Here is a 23,834-nt window from a genome sequence, read left to right as displayed (position 1 = left end):
TGATCTTTCATTTGATCCTGGTTTGGAGGGAAAGAACAGCTGTAGAAGGCATTTTTGAGGCAATCAGTCAAATTTGAATATGGATTGAATATTAGATAATATTGGGAAATGGTTAATTTTGTTGGCTGTGATTATGGCATTGTAGTAGTACAGAAGCATGTCCTTAGTTTTTGGAGATTTATGCTAATGTATTTATTTGGAGGTGGATGTTTGAAATTTGCTTTGAAATGTTTCAGCAACAGAAGAAAGGAAGATGAAAGAAAGGAAAAAATAAACAAATGAGGCAAATATGGCAACATACTAATCAAGGGGATGGGAATATGGATTTTAATATTCTTTTAGTTTTCTGTATGTTTGAAAAATTTGAAAAAAATTAAAAACAAAAAATATATAGTAACCTATATATCAGTAAAACCCACTCAAAAATATAATTTTTAAAATAATACCATTTACAGTATCTGCAGTATCATTAAAAACTGTAAAATACATAGGAATATAGTTAACAAAATATTTACAACATCTTAAGGGAGAAAATGATAAAACATTTTTGAAAAATGTAAAAGAAAATCTGAAAAAAAAAGTGTTCACTGAATTGGAAGACTCAACATTGTAAGATGCCATTTTTTCCCAAATTAATCTGTAAGTGTAATCCAGGTCCAAATCCATGAAATGGAATAGAGGGTCCCCAAACAGACTTATCATGTATATGTTGACAGCAGTGTCATTACAATTCAGTGGGGGAGAAATGGCTAGTCCATTAAATTGTTCTGGGAAAACTGGTTATCTCTGTCGAATGAAATAAAATTAGATTCATATTTCACAAAAGATATAAATATATGAATATTACATGTGAAAAGCAAAACTTATTATGTAGCTACCAATTGTCAAATTTATTGGGAAGGGTAAGGGGCCCTGAATACCTAAAAACATCTTCAAAATAAAAAAGAACAAGGATGGAAGACTTAGAGTTCCTGACTTTAAAGCTTATTATAAAGCCACAGTGGTTAAAACAGGCTTTGGCATTTGCTAGGAATAGAAGGGCAGGGATTGAGCTCTTGTGAATCTAGGTTTTCAACTGAGGTGGAGGAGAAGAGACTGATAATAGCCAGAAAGTCCAGAGTGGGGTGTAGATATCTCCAGAGCACGTTACTGTTAACTCAGCCTGGGCTCATGACAGTCATAAGTGGATTTCCTAATAATAAATTAATGACAGTTTCCAAAAACAAAACAAAACAAATAACAGCATGGTACTGGCACAAGAATAGATATATAGAACTACTGGAATTGAACTGAGAGTTCAGAAATAGACTCATATCTATGGCCAATTGATTCTTTTATTCAAACTTTATTTCAAATTCAAAAAATAAAAGGAAAGATAAAATGTAACTCAACAAGTTATGGAAGCATTACTCTAAAAATGTTTGTCCAGGCACTTTTATCTGGCCAATTGATTTTTAAAAAAAGATTTCTTTCTTTCTTTCTTTATCTCCCCCTCCCTGCCCCAGTTGTCTGTTCTCTGTGTCTATTTGCTGCATCTTCTTCTTTGTCCGCTTCTGTTGTTGTCAGCGGCACAGGAATCTGTGTCTCTTTTTGTTGCATCATCTTGTTGTGTCAGCTCTCCATCGTGCGGCACCATTCTTGGGCAGGCTGCACTTTCTTTTGCACTGGGCGGCTCTCCTTCCGGAGTGCACTCCTTGCACATGGGGCTCCCCTAAGTGGGGGACACCCCTGCATGGCAGGACACTCCTTGCGCGTATCAGCTCCACATGGGTCAAGGAGGCCTGGGGTTTGAACCGCGGATATCCCATGTTGTAAATGGATGCCTTAACCACTGGACCAAGTCTGCTTTCCTGGCCAATTGATTTTTGACAAGGCTGCCAAGTTTGCTCAATTGGGAAAGAGTAGCCTCTTTAACAAATACTACTTCAACAAATAAACTGGATATCCATATGCCAAAGAATGGAGGAGGACCCCTATCTCATACCATATACAAAAATTAACTCAAAATTTATTACAGACCTAAATATAAGAAACAGGACAATAAAACTCCTAGAAGAAAATATTGGGAAGTGTCTTGAGTATCTTGTATTAGGCAGTGGTTTTTTAGACTTTATACTTAAAGCACAAGCAACAAAAGAAAAAATAGGTAAATGGGACCTCATCAAAACTAAAAATTTTTGTGCATCAAAGGACTTGATCACAAAATTGAAAAGACAGCCTATTTATTGAGAGAAAATGTTTGGAAATGTCATATATATATATAAAAGGGGTTTAATATCCAGAATATATTAAAATTTCAACAATACAAAGACAATTCAATTTTTAAAATGGGCAAAAGACTTAAATAGACATTCCTCCAAGAGGATACACAAATGTCTAAAAAACACATGAAAAGATGCTCAATGTCTTTAGCTATATAAGGAAATGCAAACCATCAAAACCACAGAGAGATACTATTTCACACCCACTAGAATAGCTACTATTTTTTTAAAAGGCAGATTATTGCAAGTGTTGGAGAGAATGTGGGAAAAGAGGCACACTTAGTCAATTGCTCATAGGTATGTAAAATGGTACAGCTTCTGTGAAAGATAGTTTAGCAGTTCCTCAGAAAGCTAAGTAAACATAGAATTGTCTTATGGCCCAGCAATCCCTGTACCAGGTATACACACAAAAGAATTAAAAGCAGAGACTCCAAAAGATGGAATCAACCCAAGTGTCTATCAACCAACAGATAAACAAAATGTGGTATATACATACAATGGAATATTACTCAGCTGTAAAAAGGAATAACGTTTTGGTTCATGTGAGAACATGGATGAACATGGAAGAAACTGTGTTGTGTGAAACAAGCTAGACACAAAAGGACCAACATTGTATGATCTCATTGATATGAAATAATTAGAATAAGCAAATTCATAGAGTTATAATGTAGAATATAGGTTACCAGGTACTGGGTTGGTAGGGAATGGGGAGTTAATGCTTAATTTATACAAATTTCTATTTAGGTTGATTGTAAAGTTTTGGCAATGGATGGTGGTGATGGTAGTACAATATTGTTGGTGTAAAAAAAAAAAAAAAAAAATATTGTTGGTGTAATTAACATCATGGAATTGTATATGTGAATGTAGTTAAAAGGGGAAATTTGGGTTATAGATGTTACTAGAATAAAAATTAAAAGTTAAAACATAGGACTGTACAACACAGTGAGCCCTAGTGTAAGTGATGGACATAATTTAGTAGTAGAATTGTGAAAATGTTCTTTCATGAATTACAACAAATGTTCCACACTAATGTTACTGATAAAATGGTATATGGGAAAAAATACAACTTATGGTACTTTGAGATTATTTTATGAATCCCAAAAAGAGAAAGATTATGTTTGTAACTAATCTATTCCTCTGGGTGTGGTACCCTTTGATTGTATTAAATTGAGTTGATGGGCCTTTGATTAGATTACTTGATAAAATTGCTGTAGGACTTTTTATGGGACTAAATACAGGCCTGATACAGATTGAGTCCCCACACGCTTGCTGTGTCTGTTATAGACAGACACAGGAAGAGAGAGCTCTGCCATTTTTGATCCTGCCATGTGACAAGGTTCAAACAGCTGAGAGATGACCCATTTGCCTCATAGCTTACAACTGAAATGGGGAAGTGAGCAGAACAGTCAAGACTGATATCAGAAGCCCTAAGAAACAAGCCCTGTGCCAGCTTGCAGCTGGGCCTGAGAGAGGAAGCCTTGAGAAGGAGAGACCAGGCAGAGATGGCCCACCATCTTGCTTCAATACGTAGCAGCTGACTTTGATGAGAAAGCACATCTTATGATGCCTTGAGTTGGACTTTTCATGGCCTTAGAACTATAAACTTTTACCCCAAATAAATCTCCACTATAAAAGCCAACAGATTTGTGTGGTACTTTGCATCAGTAACCCTTTGGCAAACTAAAACACACTCTAATGTCCTTAGTTTACTAAGGACAATAGTACAATATTAATATTCTTTCATCAGTTGTAACAAAGGTACCACACTATTGCAAAGTGTTAATAAGGGGTAGGGGATATATAGGAACACTATTTTTTACATGATTTTTCTGTAAACCTGCAACTTCTCTAATTGAAAAAAAGGATAAATCCAAATAAGGTCTGTATCTTAGTTGATTGTATTATACTGACATTAATTTCATGGTTTTGACAGTATATTATGGTTTTGTATGATATTATCATTGGTGGAAACTGGGAACTCTATTTACCGTTTCTGCAATTTCTTATAATGGTTAACGCTTTAAATGTAAAATTTATTAAAAAATATTAGGTGGCTATCTAAATCTTGGGGTAGGAAAGGATTAAATAAGACAAAAAAAGTGCAGACTAAACAGAAAAAGATCAGTAAATCTGATATTGTTAAAATTTAAAACTACAGATTAGGAAAATATCCTTGTAATACATAAAAAATATTAATATCCAAGAGGTTTAAGTAACTCCTACAAATAAATACTTTTAAAAGTAAATAAAATGATATGAAATACTAATACAATATGTCCTTAAGTAAAAGATATTACTCTCAATGGAATTAATTGTAAGAATTCTCTTAGATGATTAAAAGAACAAATAGCTTACTCTAAGATAATGGAAATTTACTCATGGCTGAAAGTTTTAAAGTATCTATTTCATTATTTTTTGTTGCCTTTAATAATATCTATAAAATAAAATGGTTTCATGTGCTTTAGGAATATCTACCACAAATGCCTAAATAGCATGCAGATTTATCCTAAATTATATAGCTGAAGCATCCTGACAATCTTATACCAACTACATAGTAAAAGTTGTTGATTATAGTCAACACATATTAACTACTTACTTAGTATGTGCCAGGTCCTTTAAAGATATTGCTTCAGTTAAGTCTCATAGGCACCCTGTGCTGTAAGGTACCGTTACTAGTACTGCTACAACCACCATCAATGTTATAGTTGTTGTTATTGTTATTATTACAGAAGAGGAAACTGAGATCTAGACCGCAGATCAATTTTCTCCCAAACACACAGTTATTCTATTCCAGAGCTAACTTGAACCCAGGACGGTCTGCCTCCAAAACCATGCTCTTAACCACCATACTGTACTACTTCCTGTTTGTTTTGTTTTTAGTAATTCCCAGGTAAATGCATACATGAAGAATTCTCAATATAAAAATATTTTCTCAATCATTACTCTATTTTGAATGATGAATGGACTTCATCCTGAAAGCAAATACAATATAGTCATAAGTTATTTTTAACTAATTCTCAGTGGGAGAATCCAAAAGATATATTTTATTCTCAATTCTAGAGTGTTACCAATACCATCTTACATATGAAATAAAATGAATAGTTAATATTTTATTGCAGCATGTCACTATTTGTTATGAATTCTTTTGTTACATTCAAGAAATTTAACTTAATTTTCTGTTTAGGAGTATGAAAGTCAGATAGAGAATGATATATCCATTTCAGACGTGAATTCTATTACTGCACAGAGGATCAGTTCTGCCAATTTTTTGAAAAAGGTAACAGCAAAAAGTTTTATCAAATAACTGCATTTAAATTTTCATTTGTTTGTTTACTTTATTAGAAAAATTATAGTTTTACAGAAAAATCATGCCAAAAATACTTTCCATATACCTTTCCTCACAAGCACAGTTTCCACTATTATTAGTACTCTACATTAGTGTAAGCTCATAATGCCATATGCCAAATTAATTTAGGAGATGAAGGAATGAAGAAGCTACCAAAAGCAGACAAAAAGGATTAGAGAAATAGATGTGCTTCAGTACAAAGCAGAATATTAAAAATTTACAGAATAATGTAGCAAAACTTTAGCCAGTTTTGAGGTTGATTACCTTTCTGAATTTACTCCCGATTTCTTTCCATGGATGCTTCATCACTCCACTTTAAAATTCTGGAGTGCAGGGACTATATCTTTGTATCTGTTATGCCTAGTGCAGGGCCCTTCACTCAAAAAATGCTGATAAATGTTTGCAAAATTAATGAAGTAAGGTATAGAAACTATAGGGCTGAGATAGTTTCTAAGACTCCTGCAAAAGGAGGATCTCATCTAAGAGCATGGCCTTTGCTGGCCAGAGCAGCCTTGTAGGGTAAGTTGAAAAGAAGCAAAAAGAGCCATGAAAAGATGTAAGAGGTACACTCCAGATATTTAATGGGGATAGATGAAAAGCAACCATGGCATAGCTAGAAGAGCCCCAGCGAGGCATCCCAAGACCCGTTCTGTTTACCCTGTGTGCCATTGGGCAAGTAACCTTTTCTCTGAGTCCTACTTTTTTTCTTGAATAAAAACAGGCAATAATGTCTGCCTTGCTTTACTTCAGATGTGAGTGGCAACTGAAATCAAACGTCAAGTGCTAGACTAGTTTGTACTCTGTTATTATAAGGTAGTGGAAATGTAGACCACTGTAGTTGTTCTAGATATGAAAAGGCCCCTTTTAACATTGGCAGGTACTTTTCCCTACTCACCCCTTCCCCTCCTACCCATTCTTTCCTCTCTTTTGTGAAGTAAAGAGCTGTTCTTGACCTTAAGAAAAGAGAACACACTTCCTTCTTATCATTTCTTTTTTATATGTATGGGAGAGCCCAAGAGGCAGAATAGTGGAGGATCAGGAAGGGGATTCAGAAAGCAAATCTTGAGGATGCCGTGAACATCATAGAGGAATTCTGGGAAGGCGCTTCAAGAAAAATTTGTTGTTGGAATTCAACTTGGGAAGACTTCTTTGCTGTCTGAGGATAGTTTAAAACTACAAGTTTGGCAGATTCCAAAAATAATTGCTGTAATTACATATACTGGAAGGGTTTGCTCCTGGAGTCCTTTGAGATGTTAAATCCTACTGTGGGAGGAATTCCATGTGACAATGAATTATGTGCTGCATTAAAATTCCTGCTGTGGTACAGGGATCACTGGAAGCTCAGGCCAGCATAGCAGCAGTAAAGAATTGAGTCCCAACAGTCCCAAGGATTACTATGTAAAATTTTGCTGAAACGTTTGCATTTGAAGGCTAGTACATCTCCTCCTTCTATCCCTTTCATTAACTTATCCAATAGATACTTACCAAGCACCTGCTACGAACCAGGCATTTTACTAGACACTGGGTATACATCAGTAAGCCAAACAGAATAAATTCCTGCCCTTGTGGAGTTAATATTTTGTTGGGGGAGGGGGGGAACAGATAATGAACAAAACATTATTAGTTGTTAGAGAGTCATATGTCTATGAAAAACAAAGTAAGAAAAAGGACATGTGTGTGTATGTGTGTGATGGTGCAGTTTTGAAAGCCCATGAGAAGAACACTTCAACAAAAGACCAGAAAGAGGTGAGGGAGCTATCTGTGACGTTTTCTGGGGGAAGAATTCTGATCTGATGATTAACATGTGAAAACTCTGTGGCAGGAGAGCACCTGGCTTGTGGGAGAAGCATGAAATCCAGTCTGCCATGATGCCATGGGGAGCGAGAAAGGGAGAGAAAGGTTGGGGTGGCAATAGGATAGGAGGGCTCTGGTTCACCTTCAAGGGAAACAATTTGGTGCCCATATGGCACCATGATTTTTAGGAGCTATGTTTTAACTGTTTCCCTCCACCACCACCCCCAGCACACACCTATTTTCCTACCTATTCAAACTGGTAATTAGGCTCTAAGTTACATTGTGTCTGGAAATGATTTGTGGCAGGACAGAAAGCAGAAAATTGTCTTCAGACACGCCTTTTCCTGGTTTCATGTCTGAGAGCCCAACTCCTTTGAGAAGGATAGAGTTAGAGGAGAAAGAGAGGGATTTCCTCCGGCTAAAAAGGCGATTTTAAGGGAGTAACCAGGACCTGTCAGGTTCTGCACATAACAAGGGTTTAGGGAAATGACTCTGTATGAGGGTTGAATTTCTTGCCAGGCTTTAGGTCAGATGGCTTTAAGTCAGAATAGAATTGACTCAAAGAATAAAGAGAAATGTTATGCTATTTCTTGACTTTGACTTTTGTGGATCAAGATTCACATCCATTACACATAGCAGTTGCAGAAATGGAGTCACTGGGCAATCTGTACTGATGATAACTAGTTTTGTCCCTATATATGTGGAATGGGTGGGAAATAGGTGATAGCAAAGGTTTGGGATGAAATGAAATAAATATGGAAGGAAAAAAAGTGGAAAGGAACTTGATTTGTTGTGACTTTAAGAGTTGGGAATGATTTTAATAATGATAGCAAATGGGTCAATTTTCAGTCATCTAATCCCTCTTGCCATTCATTTCTTGCAAAAATTAAGAGTAGAAAATAGTGCCAATAGCATTGTAAATACTTAACCTTAAAATATAATCTATCTGCATTTCTTTAAATTCTAAAGTTGTTTTTTTTTTGTAGATAAGAAGGTTGATTATAAAAGGAATTGTCAAAGTTAACAAATTTAACTTATCAGATATTGTGACTGATTATGAAGAAATTGTATCTACAAGGTACATATTAATTTAAATATGAAATTTATTATAAAATGTAAGCTAAATTAAATAATTTAAGTTAATACATTAATTAATACCTTCAAAGTCCTCTAAGAAGTTCTCTATTTTGTATATTGTCACATACCACAAGATGCAGTTTCAGAGCATCAAGTGAGATATAGTGACTTAAAATGTATTTGGTCATTTTAAAATTGCTTTTTGGGCCTATCTATGTGTTATATGTTTCAACTATAGAGTATTTTAAGATATTTTTTCACCCTCTTCATATGGATAGTGTTTATGGAAAGAAAGAAATATAAAAGGATCATCTTTGTCCCAAATTAGTTCTGCCTTTAGTTTTTCTGTCTTGGGCCTACTACTGGAAAAGTCATTGCTGCTAGCGCCACACACTAAACCTGTAACCTCCCCCTTTCAATTTCAAAACCAAGCATCCGCAGTGGCACAGAGGTAATGCAGTTCACAAGCAGCAGTTAGTTGAAGAAGTCTTTGCTGAAGTAGTCAATTCCCATACTGTTCTGTGTATGAAAGTTAGAGGTAAGAACTTGTCTCTGGGAAGCCTCCCTGGAGGCCACTTTCAGATCCTTATTATTACCAGTTAGGTTTCTATTGGTTTAAGAAGTTGAAACCTTTTGTGTTTTATTTTCAGTCCTGGGGAGAAAACAGGGGTGACCATAAAGCTATAATCCCATGTGTTTTTGTTGCCAGGGTTGGCAGCACGTGTAACTAGTAACTCCTGTTTCACAGCCAGGTAGAAAATTTGAGTATCCAGTAATTTTCTGAAAAAGCAACATTTTTCATGGCTTTTCCTCTCCATGTCCATGTCTCTTCTTGGACCATGTACCCAGAGGACATAGAACAGTCACATTTTTCTCAAGCACTTCCGGTCAGTGCTTGGAAGGATTTTTCTTTTTTGGGTTTAAGGCAACACTTTGTCCCCACTATAATGGGAGAGACTATGGTTCAGAATAACGACCTTATTTACAAGAATTAACCAAAAAATCAATATCTTAGGGCTGATTTTTTTTACTTTTTAGCCAGTTGACACATGCAGTTTGTAAGCTTGTTGAACGACGAAGAAAGTTAAAGCCTCAGAGGAAAGAAAGGAAAAAAGTTGCAGCACAGACTATATCTCATGGAGATATTAAGATTCTTGTCAGAATTCTGAGGGCGTATAATATTCCAACCAGGAAAACAACAGTTAATAGGTAGGACAATATGCACCAATTTTTAAGAGTTATAAAAGAGCTATCGTAAATGTCCTAAGTTTCCATACTGTTCTGTTGGTGAAATTTTGTACTTCATTAATACTCCATAGCTATAAACTAAATGAAAGGTGAAACTTTCATTGAGATAGTCAAACTTATTGTCATTACAGTTTTCAGAAGTTTGAGATTACAAAAGTAACTTTAATAACATGTATATTTTTTGATATTTGTCACATGCTCACTTTCTCATACTATATAAAATAATTTCTCTTTGTCTCTGTTCCCTATTGTGAGAATTTCTGAAGCCATTGCTGCCAGCAGTACTATTCCTTGCCATTGTCCCCTCTCAGTACTGAAAGCAAAAAGGCAGGAAAGATGAGGTGAAACACTAACTTTGAGTTAGGAAATGTCTAAGGAAAGCTGTAAAGCAAACTTGGAATGATTCATGAAATCAGAATTGCTACAGATAAACTCTGCTCTTCCTTTTTCAGACTTGTCATTGTAGGTGACTTCTGCAGAAATTGGATCTCATTTATCCCTTTGGCAGGCCCTCAGTGGGTTTTATTTGTTTCCTGGGTGGAGGATACATGAGGCCAAAATGTCTGCCACCAATTAGCAGCCAAATTAAGACCTTATGAATACTAATTGCTCATGTATATTTATACTATTCATTATTAGTATATTATAAATATTTAGTACCCAGATACCTTAGGAATATTAGGTAATCCTCTCTATCTATATTTAACACACACATGCGTGCTACTTGCTTATCATGTATTTATCAAATACCATGAATTCTACCTATGAAAAACAAACCTTTCGCTGGCCAACTACTAATCTATAATTAAAACCTCTTAAAGACCTATGTTTCACAAACCACCACCTTACTCATCTAATAGACTTGAATATTCTCAAGACAAATGCACATTTCAGAAGCTAACTTTTTTGTGAAATTAGGACATATAATAACACCACCACTTTCTATAATCTTCATTTTCTGAAAGAAAGAATATTGTAACACTGAAAAATGAAAATATAATTTTTTTAAAAGGAGGTACCAAGAATTGAATCTAGGACCTTATACATGGGAAAACAGGTGCTCAACTACTTGAGGTACATATGCTCCCTAGAAATATAATCTTAAAATATCACTTTCCTTATTTTTCCCCTTTTGCTAAGGTCCCTGAAAACTTTATGATAGACTGGATCCTGTCCATAGTTCAGCATTTAGGAGTCACTCTTCCAGAGTAGTGATTATCAAGTATTTAACTCTAACCACCTACAATGTGAGGATCTAAAGCAAACTCTATAAGATCAAGGGTAACTGATTATATATTTTGATAAGCATAGGCAAAACCTACCCACTCCCACCACAACTAATATATAGATCAGTTGAAGTACATACCTCTGTATTGTTTTTCCTGTAGAGCCTTGGATATGCCTACTTATTTGATATCCTCGATATCCCGTCTCCGACTTAAAGAAACAATCAAATCAGTAGCCTCAGATGAGATCTTAAATGAGATAAGTATTTAACACTTCTATAAAATGCATTATTCATTGTGTTTGCCCTGAATTGCAATAGACTCCTGATTGTACTCTCTACCTCTAATCTCCTGGGTTTCTAATTCAATTTCCATAACACAGTGAAGTTTTTCTTTATAATTCTAAACATGTCATTCTCTAGTCTTAGGGTCTTCAGAACAAGGTCAAATTCCTTAGGATGGCTACAGGTTTTTAAAAATAATCTGGATCTTGCCTATTAATCAGCCTCCTCTCTCTCTCTCCACCCCACAGCAGTACTGTACTGTGATTTGTCCTAGCAGGTCTCTGTACATGTCCTTTTTTTTGCCTGGAATGACTTCCACACATTCCATATTGTTACTTAACGCTTCAAGACACAAGCTCAAACAATATTTTCTCATTGAAGTCCTCCTTGTCCTCACCTCAGAAAGAGAATCATTCCCTCTCCTAAATGTTATTATACCTTGAATATATTTCTGTTATTTTATTTCTCATATTTCATTGTAATTATTTGTTTACCTGCTTGTTTTCCCCTGGAAGATTGGAAAATCTTGAGGGGAAGTTTCATTTATCTTAGAATTCTAGAAAACTACTCAACCTGGTATAGAAAAAGGACCAATAAATATTTATTACATGAATGAATGGATGATGATTGTTTGAAAAAGAAGGAAAAGTAGTCTGTCTAATTGGTAGCCAGTAACCAAGTAATTTCCCAGCTTTCTATCTTTACCAATTATACAAAATTATTACAAAGACCTAGTCAATATTTAATATGTGTTTCAGGATATTGTGCACCCTTTTGTGGAAGTTTCTTTTCAACACACAGTATACCAAACCAATACTGCAAGTGGATCGCATCCATGCTGGAATGAAGAAATTAAAGTAGATTTTAGGTAAGGTGGAGTCCATTTTTTCTCACCTCCTAAAAAACTGAGCAGTAGAAAAATTATTTTCTTGAGCTGTTTATTGAAAATAATGACCTAGATGGAATTTTTCAAGATTTAAATTATGAAATATTTCATATGTAAATAAATCTGTATGTTTGTTTAAATTCTGAAGAAAAATAAAATAAAATAAAGTGATAACCTATTTTTTAACAACAGCTTAAAAATAGAATGTTATGAATGCCTTTGAAGGCTTCTCTGTGCCAATTCCTAATTGCAGTCCTCTTCTTTGCCCCCAGAAGTAAGAACCATTAATTTTGTGTTTATTGTACCCTCTCTTCTTTTATAATTTTACCTCATAGGTGTATGTCTCTAGCAATATATTATTTACTTGTGCATGGTCTTCAATTTTATGTACATGGAATCATATTTATATATTCTTCTACAATTTTGTTTCTTCATTCAGTTATTTTGAGATACATCCATGCTCATACCTGAAGCTGTAATATAGTTACTTATACTTCTGTATAGTATTCCATTGTATAAAAATGCCATAATTTATACTTTCTCCTTTTGGTGCACATTTGGGTTATTTCCAATTTTTTTGCTATTTGCAAGCATTGCTCTGATTATTCTTGTACACATCTTCTGGAGCACACATGCAAGAATTTCTTTCTAAATAGTGGTTCTCAAACTTTCATGTGCATTAGAATCATCTGGAGCACTTCTTAAAACAGATCACTGAGCCCCATCCCCAGAATTTCTAATTCAGTAGGTCTGTGGTAGAGCCTGACAATTGCCTTTTTGACAAGTTTTCAGGTGATACTGATGCAACTGGTCAAGTGACCACACTTTGAGAACCACTGCTCTAGAATATAAGCCTAGGAATGTAATTGGTAGGTTGAATTCAGCTTCAACTTTACTAGATATTGCCAAACTGTTTTTCTAAAGTATCTATACCAACATATAATCCCAATAATAGTATATAAAAGAGTTCCTATTCTGTCATATCTTCAATAATTTGTGTTTTAAAAAGACTTTCCCCATCTGATTGGTGTAAAAAGATATTCTCATTTTGGTTTAAGTTAAATTTCCTGATTTCTAAAGAGGTTGTACTTCTTTTCATAAGTTCATTGACCGTTGACCATTGGCCTTTCCTTTCCTGTGGAATGTCTTTCCTTGTCTTTAGCCATTTTTTCTAGTATGCTGTCTGACTTTGTATGAAAGTTCTCTATATATTCAGAATACAAGCCTTTTGTCAGTTACATGTATTAAAACTCTCTTTTTTTAATACTTTGGCTCTTCACTTTCTTTGTGATATATTTTGATGGAGAGAACTTTAGGTTTTTCATCGTTTTCCTTTATGAAGTTTGTTCTTGTTCAAAAACAAGACTTCCTTTACTTGCTTTACTTTAAAATTCTGTCAAATTGCATTAAATTTTAGGCCATTTGCACTTCCTAAAGAGTTAGTGATAGGGTCTTTTCCTACAGTGTCCCCGTATGCAAAGGTGCTTTTAGCTGAAAAGTTTAATGTCAGACTTTAAAATAGAACAAAATCTTGTCCTATTGCTTACTACCTGAGTAAAACACAGATATAATTAGAACAATTCTGCAACAATTCTGAATGCACAGATGCAGTGCACACACACATATAAGACAGACACATATAAAATTGATCTAATTCCATATCTACCTCCTCTAACATTCATTCCTATGCTTTACTGCTGAGTACAGATTTTCCTAATGATAGGTATCTGTAGCTTCAAACATCTAAACACTTTCAAATAACATGGCTCTACTTTTATCTTGAGTGATAGAAATATTAACTACTTATCCTTATATGTAGGGCAGATGGATTTCCCTCTCATTTTATGTGATAAATATGTACAATTAATCATCTGTTTAACTTATATTCCCCATCAGCAAATGCTAAGAGAACTCAGAATGACTGACATAATCACTTGCATACATGTGATGCCATCTTGTATGTAGGAAGGCTACATCAGCCCTTAGAATTTTGTGGGCTTAGAGGCTGTGGATACATTTGGTATTAGTGGAAATCAAGTTTATTCTTCCTGATCCAGCACAGGCTCAATTGTATTTTCAGAGCCCTTGTTATTTGACTGCCTGTCTGAACCTTGGTTTGCTTTCTTCTCTGATAATTGTTTACCTGACCTTTTAAATCAATATCAATTGAAAAGAAGTTTATTATATTGTATTGTGTAATTTTTAGTTAAGTAATGGATTTTTGAAATGAACTTGGTTAAGAGGTTTTATAAAGGTAAAATACATGGATGTGTGGAAATAGTTGGTATATATATTTAGAAGTTAGAGTTAGAAGTAATATATTGCATTAAATAAATTGATTTAGGAGAACATATAATAGTCAATTAGATATATGAACTTATAAGTGAACTAAAGAGAAGGAGGCTGTAGAGTGTTTATATTCTTGGAATTAGAACAGTGAGCTCTAGGCTCACATTTGGAGAGACACAATTGGAATACAATCAAGTGGAGCAGAGGGTTCAGCTAAGGCAAAATCATCCAACTACCATTTTTGTTGACTTGGATAAAACTGACTGCTGATTGAATAGATAGTAATAATAAATAAATAGTAAATAGTGGTTAACCTTATGAGCTCTACTTTTGAGGAGAAATTGTAATGAAGTTTGAGGAAAGTTTGAGTAAAATATAAAATGCAAGATAATTTGCAGAAGGACTTGAGCGATTTAAGGGCTGTACTAAGTCTGCATGCTGGAGAATGTCTTAAGGATAACAGTTGTAGTTTCTCCTGCTAGCATAATATTTTTAAATACCCATTGAAACACCTGTTCTGATTTAGGCCATTGCAGCATGAAGGAAAAGGTCACCTAGGTATCACTTGACAATCTAACGAAGCCCCAACTTAAAATTGTTCTCTAAACTCAACTACATTTTTCAGTTGTCATTGCCTGTAGGTCTTGGAAAGTTACATAAATTGTTGGGGATCCTTTGAAATAGTAGTTGCTTCCTTAAGTAACAAGCTTAAACAGATAATGACAGCAGCAGTTGATCTAGTAGAGCCCGACCTTTGAATTCAGTGAGGAATGGAGCAATATCAGGGCTCTGTCACTTGCTGGTGACATTACCTTGAACAAGTTATTTCATTTCTCTGAGCTTCAGTTTCCCTATATAAAATAACCTATTGTACAAGGTTGTTATTTTCATTGTTCTTAGGATTTGATTGAGATTTGATATGCAAGCTGAATCTGAGAGTGAAAGTTCATTGCTCTGATACATTACTCTACCTTTTCAACTACCTCCAAAACTGTACCCAATCAAGTGAGACATCAGTGGCTATTTTGCAAAATTAGATGCACTCCACAATCCCAATTTCTGTTTGGAGAAAAGTATAGAAAAGAGAATAATCTGCATGGTTAAATAGTACTATTTATTAAATGAGAACATGGGTGAACTAGCAGAAAGTAGCAGAATTTAAAATAGTTGGAAAATCCTAATAACTACAGTCCAGATAATTTGTTTGCAATGGATGACTGTAGTGAAAACCTTTCCACTTGACATTTAAATATTTTTACTTTCATTCATATTACCATATGAGAGAAAATTTACAAAGCACTTGCTGGCTTTAATGAAAGGTGTGGCCACTCTTCAAATCACATAGCTTCCGCTTAATTTATATTTTATAGAAGAAAAGAACACAAGTAATTTATAGTTCTTTATGAATAATGTTTTTATAAAATAATTGGATTTTGAAAAAATGAAGCATTTAAATATGTTCTTATTTGCAGCTCACCAGGACATGATTACAGCTTCTCAAGCTTATCAAAAATAAAAGATAATATATATATCAACATTTTTGATGAAATGGTGATTGAAAAACATGAGGTAAAGTAGAATAATCATAATTCTCTTTGAAATAATTCTAAGGTCAAATTAAATGACATAGTTGTAAATTTGCTTTAAAATGTAGTATCTATATTCTCATTTTCTAAAAAGGATTTTGAGCAGCTTGCAATAAAATCAAATATATAACAGGTCAGTTCAACAGTAACAGAAATCATAAACCACATATGAAGGAGGGAGCAATATACCAAAAACTTAGGAGAAGTGGGTTTCTGCAATTGAAACTTACATTTAAATATGAACTTGCTTGTAGCCAAGACAAAAAAATAAACAAAAGGTGTTACAGTTTTCTCATTGGCTGATCAAAGGAAATACACGACTTCCAGGAAAGAGACCAAATTATTCCCAGGACTAAAATTCGGTTCTATCCAATCTAATTTTTAAAACTATTGAGTATCTTCCACATAAGTATGCAAGAGCACCTAACACAATGCCTAGCGCATAGCAAATGCTAAAATAAATGTTATAAGGATGCATACCCAGTGTACCTATTCTCTTGGGGCTCTGATTAAATGCTTTAATATAAAGGTCTATCAAAGTCTATGGTGATACTATTGAAGGAACAATTAATTCTACCTACATGGGTTAGGGTCAAAGTCAGAGAAGATGAGCTAAATCTTGAGTATGGCACAGGAATGGGTCTTCTACAAGAACTGTGGAAAAACATAATGGTAATGTCTTCAAACCAAATTTTCCAGGACATTCAGACACATTCTTAGTTATTATTCTACTATAGACTTATTATTATTCTAGCAATGGAAGAACTCTTATCACTAACATAAAGGCAGTGGCCACCAGAGGTTCAGAGGTAGGACAGAGGGAATAATGGGTCTTTTATGGGGGCATTTTCAGGGCATTAGAGTTGTCGTGCATGACATTGCAGTGACAGATGCAGGCCATTGCATATTTTGTCATAATCTACATAACTGTGTAGGCAGAGGGTAAACTATAATGTAAACAGTAGTCCATGGTTAGTACCAAAGCTTCAATATGTGTTCATCAATTGTAACAAATGTACCATACTAATGAAGGATGTTGTTAATGTGGGAAATTGTGGGAGGGAAAGGGAGTGGGGCATGTGGGAATCCCTTATATTTTTTATGTAACATTTATGTAATCTAAAGCTTCTTTAAAAATAAAAAAATTAATTTAAAAAAATCTCTTATCAGCTTTTGATAAAGACTGAAAGTAAAATGTTAACAGTAATTTGGTGGTGAGTTTTCTCTGGGTAAAATATAGACAACCCAAAAGAATGTCTAGCAGATTTTCTCTCTCAAAAGTTATCTCAATGACCATGTAACCAGAATTGAAGAGAATTAATTAGCAATTGTTCTCTTTCAAGTGCTTGGCTTTGTTTTTGAAATGAGGTCCATATGTTTTAGTTATCACACCTGTATGTGCTGATTTTGGTATGCTATTTAGAAAAGGAGGCTGTGGGGGTAACTATAGGCCAAAACATTCCATTTTTTAAATAAAAGAGCAGAGCTATACTGAACGCAAGAGGACCACAGTTGAAAAGAAGTTTCCTTTCTCCAGATGCCTCAGTTTTCCTCTCTTTATTCTATGTCCCTCCTGTGTTTTTAATTCCTGCTTTCAACATGAGTCTCCTCTTCATTAGTTACTTGCTAGCTGGAAATTTAAGGCTTGGAACTCTCAGACACATGGCCTATTTTTAGCCCTGGGGATCAAAGAGCTGGACTTAATGCAGCTATAGTAGGCAAGGCAAGCCTCGAGTTTTGGAGCCTAGGTTAATTGTAATTATAACAAAAAGCCCGGTAGCTACAAAAAAATCTCAAATTAATACAATATTTGGTTGTCAGTTTAAAATTTTTTAAGGAAAATTATTTTATTTTTCAAGATTTTCACATGTATTAGCATATAATTTTTCATCCTCTCATAATTTTTGACCTGTTGTTACTTGCCTCCTCTCATTTCTAACTCCATCAAGTGCAGTTTTTCCCCGATTTAATTTGGAAGAGTTTGTCTGTTTTTTTAAAGAACCATTGAATTTGATTTTTAATTGCACACATTGTACTTTCTAATTAATTTCTGCTTTATTTTTATTTTCTTATTTTTAGACTTATAATTTTTGTACTTCTTCTGGCTTAATGTGTTGAATGCCTAGTTTAATTCAGTCTCTCTCCCTCTCATAAATAATGTAAACATTTTAAAACTGAATTTACTTCTAAGATCAACTTAGAACATACTTTTATTATTGGTTATTTATTATTTAATTTTATTGTGTTTCTCTCCTTTGACCCAATATTTATGAAGCCTGAGAAGTGTTAGATTCCTCTAGGTTCTTGGCTATGTCACATAAAGGAATTTAAGAACACACTAGTTTAGTTAGACCAGTAAAAAGAATTTTTTGAGAAATGGGAGAAAGAACAGAACTTGCTGAGAAATGAGAGAGGACAGAAATATCCAGTGAGATTTGGTGTAGGCTCCTCTAAGCAGAGAGAGGGAGATATGGCTTGCATGGTTACCTGTTAAGATATTAATTATTCCTTCCCTTGCTAATGTCCAGGAGAGTGGCACCAGCTGTTTGCTCTTTTTTTTTTTTTTAAAGATTTATTTCTCTCCCCTTTCCTGCCCACCGCCCCCAGTTGTCTGCTCTCTCTGCCCATTTGCTGTGTGTTCATCTGTGTCCGCTTATATTCTTGTAAGCGGCACCCAGAATCTATGTCTCTTTTTGTTGTGCCATCTTGCTGCATCAGCTCTCCATGTGTGGGGTGCCGCTCCTGGGCAGGCTGCACTTTTTTCACACTGCGGGGCTCTCCTTACGGGGCACACTCCTTGCACATGGGGGTCCCCTACGTGGGACACCCCTTCATGGCATGGCGCTCCTTGCACACATCAGCACTGCGCGTGGGCCAGCTCACTACATGGGTCAGGAGGCCCTGGGTTTGAACCTTGGACCCCCCATGTGGTAGGCAGACGCCTTATCGTCCCTGTTTGCTGCTCTGATTGATTACCCCACCCATGCATTCCCCAGGGGGTCCAGTGATGAAGCCCCTTGTGGGTAGCCGGGGCTTTTCCTTTACCGTAGGGTCCTACTTGCAGCCTCTCAGGTGGCAGTCTTTCCCTCAGGTGATTTCCAAGCAGCCTCCTTGGTGGTAGTCTTTCCTTCACAGTATTTTCCAGGTAGGTTCCAGGGCCCTGTGTTTTGCAGCCATGTTTTTCTGCCAGGTCTTAGACTTGTCTTCCCTTTCCCTGAACTAGCCTGCCACAGTTATTTATCATCCTTTCATATTTCCAAATGTTTGGAAAAGTTTACTGTAAGCTTTCACTTTTAAATTCTGGTTTTATTACATTGTGGCCAAAATGGTCTTTGTAATTTTTAATAAATATGGTAACTGTGTTAAGTGTGGGTCTGTTTCTGGACTTTATATTCTCTTCTATGAGTCTATCTACTTCCATCAATACCAAACTATCTTACTTACTGAAGCCTTGTTACAAATCTTTCCTTTTTTTTAAAGATTTTTTTTTTTAATTTAATTCCCCTCCCCTCCCCTGGTTGTCTGTTTTCTTTGTCTTTTTGCTGCATCTTGTTTCTTTGTCCGCTTCTGTTGTTCGTCAGCGGCACGGGAAGTGTGGGCAGCGGGGAAGTGTGGGCGGCGCCATTCCTGGGCAGGCTGCACTTTCTTTCGCGCTGGGCGGCTCTCCTTATGGGGCGCACTCCTTGCGCGTGGGGCTCCCCTTCGCGGGGACACCCCTGTGTAGCACAGCACTCCTTGCGCACATCAGCACTGCGCATGGGCCAGCTCCACACGGGTCAAGGAGGCCCGGGGTTTGAACCGCGGGCCTCCCATGTGTAAGACGGACGCCCTAACCACTGGGCCAAAGTCCGTTTCCCTGTTACGAATCTTGATATCTGGAAATCCAAGTCCTTCAGCTTTCTTTTTCTTCTTCATTATTAATTTGGCTATTCTTAACCCTTTGTATTTCCATATAAATGTTAGAATCAGCTTGTCAATTTCCAAAGACAAAACCTACTGGGATTTTTATTAGGATTGGTTGAATGTATAAGTCAATTTTGTTAGAATTCACATCTCTACAATATTGATCCTTTCAATCCACAAACATGGTATATACACCCCCCCCCATTTAATTATCTCCATTTTACACTTTGCACCATAATAGCCTAGCATCAATCATAATGTTCTAACGAGGCCAAAATGGTTAATTTTTCTTTGTACATAGATGAATGGCCTCTTTTTTTAACTTAACAATAAGACTTGTTTACTTTTTAAATGATAAAGTTCTAGAAGTAAGGGATGGTCTTGGCTAAGGCTAAAGAGGGAATGATCAAACCAGTGTTGCAAATCTGAAATTCCAGTGAAAAGGGTGATCAGGACCAGGAAAATTGTCTCTAATAAACCTCTAAGCTAGCATAAGAAACATAACTGTCAAGTATTCCAAACTGACTTTCCAGTGCAATCACTTTTCAAGAGAAAATCCTTTTTTGGACACTGAACTAGGCTTAGAAGACTATTTGGTATTCACTGAAAACAGAATTGAGTGTTTTTTAGGGATTAAACTGAGATAACCTTGCAGGTCACATTTTCCCAATAGAATGCTAAGCAATGAAATTACTTAGCATTGTCAGCAAACCTGCTGCTTTTTGACAGCATTAGATCAATCATAAAATTTCTACTTCCAGTCTCCTTTTTTAATTGACCCAACATATATAAGAATAATTTCCTCTTTGAATGTGTCATCATTTCAACATATTTTCACTACCATTTAACATCTTAAAATTCTTTTAGTAGTAGTTATCTCTGGGTGGTAATTTTCTTTTTTTCCCCTCTATATTCTTTAGTGTTTCTCCAGAGTTTCTTCAATGAGCATGTCTATTATAATAAAAGTCTGTACATTAAAATTATTACATTGTTTACTGACATGTTGGGAGACATCTTAATTTACATAAAAAGAAGACTTTCCCTGATGAGGCATCATCCTTGGAGCCACAGTTTGTGGGTGTGAGTGTGTATAACATACAGAAGTATTAAACCAAATAGCAAGATAAGGAGGCCTATTGTGCAAACTGGTTTGGTCATAGAGAAATCGGGTACCAGGACAAAGATGAAGGGATCATTTTGGTTTGCAAGGTGCTGAAGAAACTAAATACACATATATCTCAGTATTATTTATGTGGTATTTTAAAGAATGGTCCAGTCATGGCAGGAAACCCACTTCAACTGTGTAACCATGAAGGTGACTAGTCCTGCTTCAACTTATGCCAATATGGTTCAGGCTTACCACATACACATTATAGCTCAGAAATATTGTCTTGATTGCCGGATGTTGTATGTCCTCCCATGGCCCACTCGACGGAATGTGGGAAAGTGTGGGCTATGGTGTGGAACACGGGACATGGGGTACAGCGATGCCCAGAGATGTACTCACCAGATGCAATGGATGTGACTTGATGATGGGGGAGAGTGTTATTGGGCGGGGGGAGTGGTGGGGTGGGGGCGGTGGGGGCTAATGGGGACCTCATATTTTTTTAATGTAATATCTTTTTTAAAAAATGAATAAATTGAGAATTTGAAAAAAAATAAAAGAATTATACACATGAAAAAAAACAAAGAAATATCGTCTTGTTTTTATCATTTGATACAAACATTTCCCATATTAATAGATTATTTAGAGGTTGCTTAATATATATTTTGTATTAGTGGTTTAAAAAATATAATTCTTTACTACTCAGAGTGAATGTATAGGGAACCAATTGAAAAGTGAACCCCAATAGAGGTATAATCTATAGCTGAGACAAGGTAGACATGGGAAGCCTGCACATTCCTTGGAACCTGGAGTGGAAAGATTAATGCAGTTGGTGTCACATCACCAGAAGTCCAAGGCTTTGACTGATACAAAAGCTGCCTTATCTGACTCTCCCCACCCCCTTTCCTTGTGGCAAGTTGGGCTTCCAACTATCTAGGCTATCTCTCCTGGCTTCTTTCTTTCCTACTAGGCTGATTAGGTGCCTGTCTACACCCACCCCCTGGCTGACCTAGTTTCTCTTTCTCCCAGGGTGTTAGGGGTGACAGCCTGGCCGATTGGATCCCCCTTTCCTTCTCCATAGGGCTGCTTTAGTGCTGGCTGTGGTCTTTTTTGAGATTCAAAGGGGCCTTAGCTAGCCAGACTCACTGAAAAGAAACCACTATCTGCCCTCTGCCAGACTCCTCTTCCTCCCAGGGAGGAGAATGATCTTTCCTCACCAGTTGACTGCAATAAGCTAGGGGTTTTACTGAGGCTGTTCATCTTGTGGGTGATGTATATGTGCCCTTCCCAGCCACAGCGGTGAGTAACTCACAGTTTTTGTTTGGCCTCTTTGCCTTTCTGTCCCTCTCCCTCCTGGCTGATGGGCAGCACTCTCCTGGTCTGCAGATCACCCAAAGAAACTCCCTTGGATAGGTTTTTTGCTCCTCCTCCTTTGTTTTTGTGAGAGAACTGGGTCTGACCAACCTACATTGATGCTATCTTGCCAGAAGTCCTTTTTCTTCTTTTTTAATGTAAGCATTAGGGCTATAAATTTCCTTCTCACCACTGCTTTTGCTGCATCCCATAGGTTCTGATATGTTGTGTTCTTGTTTTCACTCATCTCAAGATATATATTGATTTCTCTTGCAATTTCTTCTTTGACCCACTGATTATTTAATAGTGTGTTGCTTAATATCCATATATTTGTGAATTTTCCCTTTTTCTGTCTGTTGTTGATTTTCAACTTTATTCCATTATGATGTGAGAAAGTGTTTTGTATTATATTGATCTTGTTAAATTTATTGGGATGTGCTTTTTGACCCAACATATGGTCTATCCTTGAGAAAAATCCATGAGCACTTCAGAAGAATGTATAACCTGCTCCTTTGGGGTGTAATGTTTGTATACATCTTTAGATTTATTTCATTAATCATATTATTCAAGCTCTTTGTTTCTTTATTGAACCTCTGTCCAGATGATCTATACAATGATGAAAGTGGTGTATTGAAGTTTCCAACTATTTTCGTAGAGACATCTGTTTCTCCCTTCAGTTTTGCCAGTGTTTGCCTCATGTAATTTGGGGCACCCTGGTAAGGTGCATATGCATTTTTGACATTTCTTCCTGGTGAATTGCCCCTTTTATTAGTATATAATGACCTTTGTCTGTAATAACAGCTTTACTTTTAAAGTCTATTTCATCCAGTGTAAGTTTAGCTACTCCAGCTTTTATTTGGCTATGGCACCCATAGAATATCTTTTTCCAGACTTTCACTTTCAACCTTTTGGTCTAAGGTGGGTCTCCTGTAGATAGCACATATATTTCCTTGTCCATTCCACCTGTTTGTGTATTTTGGGGAGTTTAATCAATTAATATTCAATGTTATTATTGTAAAGGCAGTTTTTCACCCATTTTGAGCTTTGGGTTTTATCTGGATATCTTGTTTTTACCATTCTTTTTACACTTTTATTTACTTTTATGGATATAATCTTCATATCTAGATGTGCTTCCAAGTCTATCTCCTGTCTTTTCTTTTCAGGCTGTAGCACTCCCATTAGTATGTCTTGCAAAGCTGGTCTCTTGGTTACAAACTCTCTCAGTTTCTTTTTATTTATGTGTATTCTAAACTCACCTTCATTTTCAAAAGTCAGTCTTACCAGATACATGATTCTTGGCTGGCAGTTTTTCTCTTGCATATCTTAAATATCTCATACCACTGCCCTCTTGCTTCCATGGTTTCTGATGAGAAATCAGCACTTAATCTTATTTGGCATCTCTTGTATGTAACACATTCCTTTTCTCTTGCTGCTCTCTGGATTATCTCTCTCTTTTTCTTTCTTTCTTTCCTTTCT

General features: G+C 35.9%; 1 protein-coding gene across 1 annotated transcript in view; it reads left to right on the top strand.

Moving 5' to 3' along the window:
• Positions 1–23,834, top strand: part of CC2D2B (coiled-coil and C2 domain containing 2B) — a 138,013-nt gene that overhangs the window by 83,905 nt on the left and 30,274 nt on the right. Inside the window, 6 exon segments of the mRNA XM_058298679.2 lie at positions 5,446–5,538; positions 8,388–8,479; positions 9,517–9,687; positions 11,115–11,215; positions 11,972–12,104; positions 15,884–15,980. Of these exon segments, the coding sequence (XP_058154662.1) occupies positions 5,446–5,538; positions 8,388–8,479; positions 9,517–9,687; positions 11,115–11,215; positions 11,972–12,104; positions 15,884–15,980 (687 nt within the window).

The sequence above is a fragment of the Dasypus novemcinctus genome, chromosome 6 (assembly GCF_030445035.2).
Source record: "Dasypus novemcinctus isolate mDasNov1 chromosome 6, mDasNov1.1.hap2, whole genome shotgun sequence".
NCBI classification, from domain to species: Eukaryota; Metazoa; Chordata; class Mammalia; order Cingulata; family Dasypodidae; genus Dasypus; species Dasypus novemcinctus.
Note: the sequence above shows the minus strand (reverse complement) of the source record. Positions and strands in the feature narration are given on the sequence as shown.